Here is a 13,897-nt window from a genome sequence, read left to right on the forward strand (position 1 = left end):
CGGGTATTGGATTTACTGCCGCGGAAGAATTTATGGCCATACTGGATGTCCCTTTTATGTCTCCAAATACATATCAGCAGCACCATGAGTTTGTAGGAGAAAAGATAAGGGAAACGGCTTGGAAAGCAATGGAGGAAGCCGCACAAGAAGAGAGTTTATTGGCCAAAGAATCAGGAGAAGTAGACCAATATAATCGCCCCTGTATCACTGTTGTGGCTGATGGTGCTTGGAGCAAAAGGTATTATAATGTTAATTATAATGCTGCTTCAGGAGTTGTAAGTTTACTATGATTTAGTTAAATACTTAATTTTGTTTGATTTTTTTTTTGTATTTTAGGCTTGTATAATTGGACAGAGGACTGGAAAACTTTTATTTCTTGGAATCCGAAATAAATACTGCAGCTTTTGTGCATACGCCAGTGCTAAAAACATGGAAGTCATTCCAGATCATACATGTTATAAGAACTGGTCAAATACATCCACAAGTATGGAATCCGACATAATTGTGGAAGGATTTCGAAAAAGTATTGACATGTATAATATTGTTTATAAAAGACTTGTTGGGGATGGTGACAGTAGCGTCTATAAAAAACTGATCGAGGCTCGCCCATATGGAAGTTTACATGTGGAGAAAATTGAGTGCAGGAAACATTTATTGAGAAATTGTTGCTCCAAATTGCGTGAAATATCTAGTAAGTTTATTTATCATTAGCATTAATTTTTGAAAAAGCTATTAATTGTTCTTTATTTATTTTAGGTAAAAAAAGAAGCAACAGTACAAATAATCCGGTTTCACCATACCTGCGCAAACATATTTTGAACAATATACGGAGGATGAGAACTGCTGTTGCAATGGCTGTTACTCAAAGAAATAAAGAAGATAAAAGCTTTAGTATTAAAATAGAAAATCTTACTAAAGATTTAAAAAATATACCATCCCGCGTATTTGGAGAGCATCTAAACTGTACAGCCATAGGATATTTTAGATGTGATAAAAAGTTTGGAGAAAAAAATTATATTGAAGAAACGAAGGCATGTGGGGTTTTGCAAGACATTGAAGTTTGTCTAAATAGACTCATATTGCATGCTTCCAGTTTGTTAAGAAATATGGACAATAATGTAGCTGAACATTAGAACTCTGTGGTATGCAAGTTTATTGGCGGAAAGCGCAAAATTTTCAAAAAGAGGGTCTTATCAAATACGGTGTGAAGCTGCAGCCCTATCTTATAATCTTGGAAGCGGAGAATACCACAAACAAATTTTTAAATCAATTGCTGAAAAAAGTCCTTCTGGTCAAAATTTATTAATAGAGTTAAACAAAGACGTATTAATACTCTTAAAATAGAACCAAAAACCCTATTTAAAAAACGAAATAAATTAATTGCGCTTCCTGATAAAGATTATGGGGATCAGGAGGCAGATAATAGCATACAGCCAGACATGGAAGAAAATTTATTTGAAGAAAAAAAAAAGGAATTTTTAGAAGAACTCGAAAGAAATTAAAATGAGATTAAGGATTTAGAGATTAGTACCAGAGGACAAGGAGGAAATCCAATGTGGTATCAAGAAAGGAGTTTAAGGCTTACAGCGTCAAATTTTGGAAATATTTGCAAAATGCTAGAAAAAACAAATTGCAAAAATAAAGTAAAAGCAATTCTTTATTCCAATTTTCGGGGTAATAAACACACTAAGTATGGCACCGAAAAAGAACCATTTGCTATTCAACAATTTGAGGAAACCTACAATTTAAAAGTTGAAATGTGTGGTCTTTTTATTGATTCCGAATGTTGTGCTTTGGCTGCTAGCCCTGATGGGCTAGTTGGCTCAAGAGGACTAGTAGAAGCAAAGTGCCCATCAACAGCTTCAGCAATCAGCCCTACAGAAGCTATCAATAAAAAAATAATCAAGTTTGCCACCCTTGATGAAAATGGACAGATGCATTTAAAACAGAACCATGATTATTTTTATCAAATCCAAGGCCAGCTTCATATCACAAAAAGAGATTTTTGTTATTTTATTTTATGGACACCTATGGGGATGCTGGTAGAACAGGTAAGCTTTTTGTTTTAAGTAGTAAGATATTTGGTATAACGAATTTATTATTTCAGATTTGGCGGCAGGACTCATTCTGAAATGACAAAATGATAGGAAAATTAAAAAGTTTCTATTTTAATTGTTTATTACCGGAAATTATCGACCCGCGATATAGTAGAGGACTGGAAATAAGAAATCCATCGAGAAAATAACAACATTTTAATTTTAAAATAGGTATATTAATAGATTTTTGTAAATATAAAACTGTACTTTTTTAAATAAAATTTAAAATATAAGTAGGTATATAATTGTTTTTTCAATAAGATTAGGGAAAAATGTATAACAGTTCAAAAAAGATGTATAGAAAAAACAATTATACATAGATTTTGTATAAAAAATGTATATTTTTTTAAAAATGCCTTTTAAAAACTCCCCCGTACATCATTAACAAAAAGTCTCGCAAAAAGTTTAATAATAATTGTAGCAAAAAAAAATTATATGAAATAGGATCGAGCACCCCATTTCAAAGAACAATTTTGCTAATAATCGACAATCGTAATGTCTCATTATTCAAGTTTCATAATTCCCCGCGCCATGCTATGCCATCCTCACCAGATCTATATGACACGCGAGAACCTATCGGTTTGGTCGCCGCTTTGAAATGACCCCTTCCCTTCATCCTTCCGCTGAGTGTTGCCGTATGTTGGGGTGAAGGGCCCCATAGAATTCGTTCAATTCGCGCGAATCGGCCCGTACGTACAAAATCGCGCAAACTAGGGTGGAACAGTTTAAAGCTCACAGACACTACGAACAATTAGCACGGTCAGTGGAATTAAAACGCGCGAATAATGATATCTCGAAAGTGTGTCCTAGCAGTGGCGGCAGTACTGGCAGTAAAAAAAAAGAAGAAAAATCGTACAAAGTGGTGCAAGAATTGGCTTTTAAAAAGGAAGACCTTTTCTCATATCAATCTATTAAACGAGTTATTATTAGAACCTGGAGATTGGCATAACTATTTGCGTATGGACGAGGCAACCTATTTGGAACTGTTGCAACTTGTAACGCCTTTAATAGCCAAACAAAATACACATTTAAGGGAAGCAATAAGTCCTCACGAAAGGCTTACAGCTACTTTGCGATTTATCGCTACTGGTAGAAGTTATGAAGATCTAAAGTTCTCAGTTATAATTTCGCCTCAATCACTGGGACAAATTATTCCGGAGACTTGTGCAGCAATATATTCAGTACTAAAAAAGGACTATTTCAGGGTAAGTAATATTTTTTATTAAATCACAAAATAACTACAACAAAAGTAATAATTCTTCAATAAAATAAAATATAACATTTTTTTATCAAACATAATAGGTATAATAAAAACACATTAGAATTCGTTGAACTGACTATAATACGTGCTGGCGCTAGTATTTTGTAGCTGTGATTGTTGTTGAGAATTGAATGACGTAACTGGCAACATTTCGAAATAGTTACTCGTAGGAACGTTTGTAGATGTTGATGGATCTACAGAAGATGCATTATTCAAATTTAGACGAGTATTGCGATTTATATTACCAAGTTGTGCCTCAAACAGAATGTCGGTAATTAATTTTTCTGCTACTAGGCTAACTTCTTTAGGCAAGCCTCTAAGCTTGTTTGCGACATTTTTCCCAACAATATCGTATTCATCTTTTTCTTTCTTTGAGTCCAACTCCTGCTGCACTCGAAGCAAAACGCTATCGCAAAGATTTCTTTGTTTAGGTTTTTTAAAAGTCCTTGTATTAGGGGTATATGTTTTAGATGAACTATCTCTGCTTTCATCAAGCGAATCATCGGTGGCTTGTGTCTCTAATGATACAGGCGATAGAAGTGGGGACTCATCGCTATCATGATCCTGTAATAATATATAAATAAATAAATAAACACTGAATATATATTTTTTTAAATATTACAAACATTTTATTATATGATGAAAATATGATACCAATTTTTTTTTATTTCAGTTTCCGTCAAATGAAAGAGAATGGACATCAATAGCAAGGCAATTTGAGACTAGATGGAATTTTCCGAACTGCTTAGGAGCTGTCGATGGAAAGCATGTGCAGATCACGGCACCACAAGACAGCGGATCGTATTTTTATAATTATAAGGGTTTCCATAGCCTGGTGCTGTTAGCAATTGCTAATGCGAATTACGAGTTTATTTTTGTTGATTTTGGCACCAATGGAAGACTTTCTGACGGCGGAGTTATTGAGAACACAGTTTTTTATCAAAAGCTAATTGAAAACACCTTGAAAATTCCACCGCCTTCGAGCCCCACAAATTCTGAAATGAAACTACCTTTTGTGTTTGTTGCAGATGAAGCCTTTACCTTGAGACCAGATTTTATGAAACCCTATGCTCAACGAGAATTAACGCCACATCGCAGAGTGTTTAATTATAGATTATCCAGGTCTCGAAGAATAATCGAAAATGTCTTCGGTATTATGGCTGCACGTTTTCAAACTTTTCACAAAGCAATTAATGTTAAATTGGAAAACATAGAGAAGATTGTAATGGCATGTTGTATTTTACACAACTTTTTAAGACGGAAAATAGGCGATCATTATACGCCAGCAAGTAGCCTAGATGTAGATGATATTGAGAATGGTACAACCCAGTTAGGCCTAAGACCAGGGCCAAATACCTTAACAGACCTTCAAAAAAGTTTTTCGCGTCATGCATCGGAAAATGCAAAAGATGTACGAGAGTCTTTCATGCGTTACTTTAATAATGAAGTAAGAGAATAGAATGGAATACAATGGCAAAATAAATTTATTTAGATTTAAAAATAATGTTTACTAAACACTTAAGTAATTTAAAAAAATATGCCATTTATAATGTATGTTTAAAATATATTATGTTCTAATAATTATTATAGATATTTTTTCTGTTTATATTTAAACAGATTTTATCTCCTTATAATATTAATAATTAGAGGTAAAAACCGGATTTATATGTATTTACAAAATACATACTTACATACTTTCAAACATAAAAAAATGGTCTCTCTTTAATTTTGATTATCACATTTATTTTATTATTTTTATGGAAATTTGACAACGGTTGACAAATTATAAAAATTACAAAGCATATCGGTAATTCCCCAAAGCCCAAAGCGTATAGGTAAATACGATTTGTACATTTATCACTTATAATAATTATGAAGATGGAAAGGCTCGGGCTAAATCTGCTTGTCTAAAAAAAATAATAGTAGATTATTTTTATGCATTTATAGCATTTTTAATTTACTTGATTAGTGAATCTTTTCGGCACGTCAAGTATAGTCCTTGCTCGGGTTTAATCACCGTGCCGACTGCCGAAAGTATCTTGTGATTCTACAGCACTTAGATTTTGTAAGGAAATACATGCATATAAAATCCATATTGCGCCTATTTTGCAGCGTGAAAAACAAAAAAACATAATATATTATATTTTGCAGTTTTATACTACATATAAATCCGGTCGTTAGAGGTGTTGAAGGTTTGTTTTCTTACCTTGCCGTTCTCGCTACTACTATCATCCATGTTCGATATGCTATCTCGAGGCATTTCTTGGTCCATTAAAAATAGCATCATATTAAAATACCATAGATGGGGTTTGTAAACCTCTTCTGCACCCGCGCCGCTTCTTTGAGATAATTTCATCTTTTTTAGCTCCCTACGGAAACTGCCTCGCAGAGAGTCTATTTTTTTTATAACAGTTTCTCTTGACGCATTTTCGTCCACTTCTTTTAATTTATTTACTAACTCTTCATATGCTTTATTTTTCAATTGACGGTTGTGGTAATCTTTGGATTTAATTTTCCACAGGCATGGAAAGTCCCTATACATATTAATAAAATCACTTAAAAATTCCTTGGAAGTCATCGCAATAGTTGCTATCTATTTAGTGCGGCTATGTACTATGAACTGCGTGCCTGAAAGGAGGACGGAGCAGCGCACACACTGTGTTTGAGGAACGTACACTCTTGTCGGTACGTACAGAAAATCAACTGAAACAGATTTTACACGAACATTAAACCGCGCCGTTTTTCTCTCCACACACTGCCTACTTGGTACGTTCGTGCATGCCCGTACGGCCCAATTCGCGCGAATTGAACGAAGTCTATGGGGCCCTTAAGCCGAAAAATCGCCTATATTTTGAAATCCGAGTTGGTCACGTGCTGATGGATGCTCTTAAACCAATTATACGTTTCCCTAAGTAAACAATCAACTTCATCCGCAAATACTTCTGAGGCCTTCGAAGCACAGATATGTAGGCTATGACATATGCATTTTACAAGTACTAAATTATTTAATTCAAATTTAGTTTTTAAGAGAGTAAAAAGCGAATGATGTTTTCGACATAAATTAGATCCCCCATCGGTACGTAATTTAATCAATTCAAAAAATTCACAAACTTTTTCAAACAAAACCTGAGTAGTGTCAACTACACTAATAAATGTTAGAAAATGTGTAACAACATCATTTCTTTTTTGAGAATAAAACTTTATCATTATGGCCAATAATTTGTCAGTAGACACATCAGTTGATTCATCAACAATAATAGAAAATGGAGAAAGTCCCACATCTTGAATTAATTCATCCAGTAACGATGGAGCTATCACATTTTTGATAATGGCTGAACATTTTGTCCGGTGAAGATTTAAAGCCTCTTGTGGTGGTTGAGACCTAGATGAACTTGACTGTTGATGAAAAGTAAAGGTAAAGCTGTTAATAACATCTGTTAGGTGGTCAATGCTCCGATTTTTAGCGACAGTTACTTGGTATATCGCCGGGATCGAGAGACAACAAGCTCAAAGAAGAAGGATGGAGGAGGATGCCTAGTGGCGGTTAAATCAACACTGGAGTCCAACCGACGATATGATCTAGAGCTGGAGTGTGAAGATATTTGGGTCTCAATCAAATCCAACACTGGAGAGAACGTATTAGTGTGTTGTGTCTATATTCCACCTGGATGTGATTATTCAATGACAACTTTTATAAGCGGTTTGGTTAGGTTTGAAAATGTATTGCAGAGTAGTTCTGTCCTGATCGTTGGAGATTTTAACATGTCAACGGTAAGTTGGCGTACAATTATTAATGAATCGTTCTTTGAGTCAGTCCAATCTGGGAACAAGTTTTCGGAAGTTCTTGACATGTTTTCTTATCTTGAATTTAAACAATATAATTTTTTGAAAAATTATAAAAGTAAAATACTAGATTTAGTTCTTTGTAATAGAGGCTTAGTAAGTAATCTACAACAATCTCTTAGCTGTTTAGTTAAAGAAAATGCTAACCATAAAGCAATTGAATTTGCTTGGTCAGTTTCTTGCATGAGACCTCTCCGAGCCTCAAATAATAAAATATATAACTTTAAAAAAGCTAATTTCGATAACATAAATCAATCCTTATCAGAAATCAATTGGAGTCAATGTTTAACGGGCGCTCACGTAGATGTCTTGGTGGACCAGTTTTATCATAAAATAGAACTAATTATAGAAAAATTAGTTCCGGTGCGTAGAGTTAAAGGCAACTTTCCTATCTATTTTCGTTTCGAAACAATCGCAGTAATAAAAGAAAAAAACAAACTCCATAAAAAATATAAAATATACAGTGATCGAGCATCATACGATCGATTTTGTGAGCTTAGAACCCTATCTAAACAAATGATAAAAAATGACTATAAGGAGTATATAAATAGCATAGAATCCAACATTTTGGAAAATACAAAGAAATTTTGGGGTTTTGTTGGCAATAAGAGAAAAAACAATGTGTCTATTCCACACGCCGTAAAATTAGGTAATATTTCTGCAAAAGGTGGCAGGGATGTAAGCAATTTGTTTGCTCAATCTTTTAAGAGTGTTTATAATACATCAAATCCAGTTGTTTTTAATAAAAGTAATATTAAAATATACGAAATTTCAGAAAATAAAATCCTTGAGATATGTAAAAATTTAGATGTAAATAAAAGTCCTGGGCCAGATAATATTCCACCTATCTTGGTAAGGAACTGCGCAAATAGCTTGGTCAAGCCACTAGGCATTATATTCAATAAGTCGTTAAGATCAGGAGTTTTTCCTCAAAAATGGAAATTAAGTGAAATTTCACCAATTTTTAAAAATGGTGATAGGGAGGACGTGACAAACTATCGGCCCATTAGCAAGTTATGCATTTTTGGCAAAATCCTGGAAAAAATTATGTACGACACAATTTTTCCGAGTGTAAAACATAAAATTATTCAAGAACAGCATGGTTTTTACCCTAAAAGATCTCTTGAAACAAATCTACTATGCTTTTCAGAATTTGTCACTAAAACAATAGATAACAAAGGTCAAGTGGATGTGATATATACCGACTTCAGTAAAGCATTCGACAAAATTGATCCTGAAATATTAATACAAAGGCTTGAAGAAGTCGATGTTGATCCTGCTATAATTAGATTATCCTGTTCCTATAATACAGGTAGAAAAAGTAGAGTAACTATTGATGGCCATAAATCCGAGTGGTTTGACATAACATCAGGTGTACCGCAAGGCAGTCACCTGGGTCCGTTGTTTTTTATAATATATATAAATTCAATAAAAAAATGTTTTAAACACTGTAAAATATTACTTTTTGCAGATGATTTGAAAATCTACTTGAAAATCGAGACCATGGATGACTGCCTTAAAATCCAACAAGACCTTTTGCGCCTTGAACAATACTGTCAGAAAAATCGTCTCTTTCTAAATTCTGCAAAGTGCTTTTGTATTTCTTTTACTAAAAATATTACCAAAATAATATCGCCTTACTCTATAAACAGCAGTAATCTGAAACGAGTTGTAGAGATTAGAGATCTGGGAGTAATCCTGGATGAAAAATGGACTTTTAAATCTCATATTGAGCGAGTGATATGCGAGTCCAATAAGATGGCTGGTTTCATAAAAAGAAATTCAACGGATTTTAAAAACCCAAATTCAATTATCTCTTTATATAATGCTTTTGTCCTCAGTAAACTTTCTTTTGCCTCAGTAATATGGAATCCGAAGTACAATGTAGACATTAAGCGCCTAGAGCGGGTACAAAATAGGTTTCTAAAATATCTAGGATTTAAGACCAATATGCCAATAAATAACCATAATTATACCATTATACGAGCCAAATTTAAATTTTTAACTCTTGAATACAGAAGAAATATCACAGTTCTTTTTATGCTTTACAAAATAGTAAATTGTCACGTCGATTTACATTATCTTCTATCTCACATTAATATACGGATACCAAGGCAAAATGCAAGAAACCGAGACTTGTTTGCAGCTGATTTTTATCGAACCAACGTAGGACAGAACTCTCCACTTTCTAGAATTCAAAATGTTTTTAATTTTTACAACAATTTTCTGAATTCGGATATTTTTAGAACGCCGATAGGATCCTACAAACGCCAATTAAAAACCTATTTTTTAAAAAAGATAGAATAATTTTATTTTTGTTTATTTAATTCAGAACTTGTAATTATTTACGCTCTATTTAATCTCATTAGTGTATTCATCTAAATTTCCCTTTTCTTTTTGATTGTATCTACACACGTAACATGTAAATTTAAGACAATATTTGGTAAACCTATCATAAGTTTGTTATATATACACAGTGGATGCTTTTTTGGTACTTGTGTACTGTTTGCAACCTGAACTTGTAATAAATAAATAAATAAATAAATAAATAAATAAATAAATGAATAGTTGTGTGAGTAGCTATATAACAAGCTAGTATTATTTCTTTTCTTTTAATTGAGTTGTTCGCTACAGATATACCTAAAAAATTTATGTAAATTTAAAAAAATGCATAGCAGGAACTACATCTAGATACCAAAATTTGATAGGGGTAATTGACGTTTATCTATCTTGCAGGCTTGCTGTTTGTGATTAGTGGTATTTGCATGTTTTTCCAGGTCAGATTTGTGAGCCCTCAATCCAATTTCGCACAATTTACAATAGCTGGAAGCATTTGCGTTGGGATTGGGATTAATTGTGAGCCAAGCTATAATAACAACAATGTTCTATTTCTACCATTACCACACCAACCACTATATATTAATGTATCATCGTTGTCTGATACGTTTATTTAAACAATGGTATTATGTATCAAAAGCATCCCAAATAATCATATACCATAAACCGTTGACTAAACATTTGCCCACCAATCTAGCAATAATTAATAAAATTAAAAGTTACTATTTGCCTTACCACCACAAGAGAGCACAAACAAAACCGCCGAACACAGAACACCCAGATAGAACCCTTATACCATTTTTATTTCTTTAGGATTATTTTGTGTTAAATTTTAGTTAGATACCTGGTTACCTGCTTACCTTGAAATAAATGTTCTCGTTCCCATTCGTTTTTGTGTTTTTTTTCATATTTCGCCCATTTCCCCATATTATATAAATAATTTTATTTTTATAAATAATCGAAGAAATCGCATATTGACAAGTATTGATTGACAGTATTGACAAGAGCGGAAACTGTCAAAAGTGTCAACAGAAAGTTGTAAGAGCGGGTCCACACTCCACGGCAGAGAAAACGCAACGCAGCGGAAAATTAGTTAGTCGCGGATGTACGAACAACTCATAGTAATTATTATCGAACGGTCTACAAACGGATCCGTTTTTTAGAAAAATTATTGCTTATCTGTAGAATGGCCTTTTATTCAGTTAAACTAATACACAAATTAAAACTCAACTAATAAATCCATAATTTTAAAAATACATAAATTAATGCGTCTCGCCATAATCGAGTCACGTCATAATCTATCTGTCAATCACTTATACCAACCTAACAAAACGTAATAACTGTCAACACATATGACGTTATATCTAAAGGCGCGAAATTCAAATTTTAAAATTAAATACTACAGTTTCGGCCTAACCTGACTAAAGATCGACCCGATCTTAACAATTAGAAATAGAGAGTACATAAAAATTAAACCTTATACATAAGTCAAAGATGCCATAATCTATATAATAATACATAATTTCTCATAACATAATCTCACATATATTCTTAAATATATGAATAATGCATAACATAATGGAATATTACTTATAATAATCTCATAATTGGAAATTCATAATCATCAATGGAAATAGCATAATCATAAATCAGATAAGTACATAAAATTAGAAGTCATAAATATTAAGGCATAATAGGCAATTGCGTCAAACTTAATCATAATATCAATGCTACCACAATTTCATGTTATCTGGATTACAAACACCTTCGAAGGGCCTTTGAGTTAACTGGAAATTTTCAACATCAGTTATTAAATACCTATCATTCTCTAAAACCTTCTTAATTTCATATGGCCCTCGAAACTTTGGAATAAGTTTTTTGTTTATGCCTGGACTAACATCTATATTTTTTATCATTACATAATCGCCAACTTTATAATTATAGGGTTGCTTATGTTTTTTGTCAAAATATTGTTTATTATATGCTTGCACTTTAGAATTTTGTTCCATAGCATCTTGTCTAATTTGATTTAAATCTCTATCAGAATTAATGTCGCTGTCTAAAAATGATCGAATATCATCATTTGGATCCCTCTGATTAATACCAAATAGTAACATTGAAGGTGTTGTCCCAATTGATCGACAACAAGTATTGTTTATCGCGAATTCAACTTCTGGAAGAAACTTACACCATTTATTTTTAAGTTCTGCTAATTTAGCTAACATAGGGGTTAAATCACGATTTATTCTGTCAATCTGACCATTCGATTTAGGAGAACCTGTAGCAATTTTAACATACTCAATATTATTTTCTTTTAAAAAGTCAGAAAATTCATTAGGAGTAAACGCGGAACCACGATCAGATACAATTCTTAAAGGGCGACTATAAACCCGGAAATAATCTTCTAGTTTATGAATTACTTCTATAGTTTTAGTGGACTTTACATCATAGAGCTTAACAAATTTTGTAAAACCATCTATAATCTCAAAGATATATTTTTTACCACCTGGAGACTTTTCTAAGGGACCATAATGGTCAATATGGAGGGTTTGGAAGGGTTTATTATCTTTAGGGATATTATGTAACACACCTTCGCTTTTACGGACTAAAGAATAAGAAATACACTTAAGACAATTTTCAATATAATCTTTTATCTTCACCTGAAAATTAGGGAACCAATAAACTCTACTCAAATACTCAGTGGTTTTATTGATTCCTACATGTCCTATACTATCATGGCAATTATAAATAACTTTGTTTTCCATAGACTTCGGAACATAGAAAAGAGTTTTAGTTCTATCCTTAAATTTTTTATACACTAATCCATTACGAAGTTCAAAATTCTTATCTTCTGAAACTAAAAGTTTTTCTTTAATTAATTTAATATCTTCATCTAAACTCTGGGCGATCGAAAGATTTTGTTCGAAGGTATTCTCTTCAAGAATTAAGACACTATTGGCACGAGAAAGCGCATCTACGTGCTTCATACGATTTCCCTCTCTATGCTCTAAAACATAGTTATAATTTTGTAAAGTTAATGCCCAACGATTAATTCGTCTATTAATTTCTTTTTTGTTCAAAGCCATTTTAATCGAATTGCAATCCGTCACAATTTTAAATATAGGTAAACCTTGCAGATAAACTCTAAACCTCTCTAACGCGTTAATTATTGCCAACATTTCAAGTTCATAGCTGTGCATTTTAGATTCTAGTTCAGTAGTTCGTTTACTAAAATAAAATACAGGCTGAAACAAATTATTTTGTTGTTTTTGCAACAGAATTGCACCGTAACCTATCGAGCTTGCATCACAATGCAGTTCAGTCTCTAATAATGGGGAAAATATGGCTAAAACAGGTGCTTCAACTAACTTGGATTTTAAAATATTAAATGACTCAAGGTGTTTTGAACAAAACTCAAATTTATTTTCTTTTCGAAGCAAGTCATTCATAAGTTAGTATTGGCTCTCAAGATATCGATGAGGCATATCGCATTGGACAGAAGGCAAGTGGTAAGATCAGACCAATTTTAATTAAATTTCTAGCCAGCCATGTTGCCCGTGATGCACGGAAAAATGCTTATAAATTAAAAGATAGTCAATACGCCCTCTCGGAAGACTTGCCTAATGAACTCCTTTAACTGAAAAAGAAATTACTTTTCTATAAAAAATCAGCACAGAGTCAGGGACATTCAGTAAGACTAAGAAAAGACTATTTAGGTATTTAGATGACCTGCTAAAACTCGCACCACAAACTCCTGGAACATCAAGTAGCAGCGAATCCCTTAACTCAACACTTGTGAATAGTAGACCCACTTTTCCTATCACATCTTCAGATGGAAATAATGCTCCGGTCCAACAGCTATTACCCCCGCCTAAACCAGTAAATAAGAGATACAACTTTCGTTCAAAAAACTAAAGCAGCCCAACAGGTTTGAGAATAACACACCAACACCAACATGTTATTATCAGAATGTACGTGGACTTAAAACGAAATTCGACACTTTTTTTTCTTTAATAAGTGATTGTGAATATGACCTTGTAGCATTAACAGAGACTTGGCTTAGTGAGGACACAAATTGCTGCGAACTGTTTCCAGCAGAATACGAGGTGCGGAGAAAAGATCGCGATTTCCGTCGCGTAAATCTGAGTCGTGGAGGTGGAGTACTATTGGCAGTTAAAAATCCCATTACTTGTTTAACAGTTGATACTTCACATATCTCAGATCTATTTCCGAATATAGACTTTCTTGTTTGTAAATGTTCGATTTCTTATAAATCATTGTTTGTTCTTGTTCTATATGTGCCACCTTCAGTAACAGACGATGATTTTGAACTTTTTTTTTGAAACATTGTTACAAATTG

The 13,897-nt window shown here is 33.0% G+C and overlaps 1 protein-coding gene across 1 annotated transcript; it reads left to right on the top strand.

The window, feature by feature from the left end:
* The first annotated feature begins 2,805 nt into the window (after positions 1–2,805).
* Positions 2,806–4,894, top strand: LOC126746363 (putative nuclease HARBI1). Its single transcript, XM_050454588.1, has 2 exons — positions 2,806–3,301; positions 4,031–4,894. The coding sequence occupies exons 1-2, from the start codon at positions 2,882–2,884 to the stop codon at positions 4,814–4,816; spliced, it is 1,206 nt and encodes a 401-aa protein (XP_050310545.1). The 5' UTR covers positions 2,806–2,881; the 3' UTR covers positions 4,817–4,894.
* The last annotated feature ends 9,003 nt before the right edge of the window (positions 4,895–13,897 follow it).

This window comes from Anthonomus grandis, chromosome 17 (genome assembly GCF_022605725.1).
Source record: "Anthonomus grandis grandis chromosome 17, icAntGran1.3, whole genome shotgun sequence".
NCBI classification, from domain to species: Eukaryota; Metazoa; Arthropoda; class Insecta; order Coleoptera; family Curculionidae; genus Anthonomus; species Anthonomus grandis.

Coding starts and splice junctions, on each gene's coding strand:
- LOC126746363 (XM_050454588.1), top strand. CDS start 2,882: ATGATATCTCGAAAGTGTGTCCTAGCAGTGGCGGCAGTACTGGCAGTA. Junction 3,302..4,030: donor TAAAAAAGGACTATTTCAGG/GTAAGTAATATT, acceptor TTTTTATTTCAG/TTTCCGTCAAATGAAAGAGA.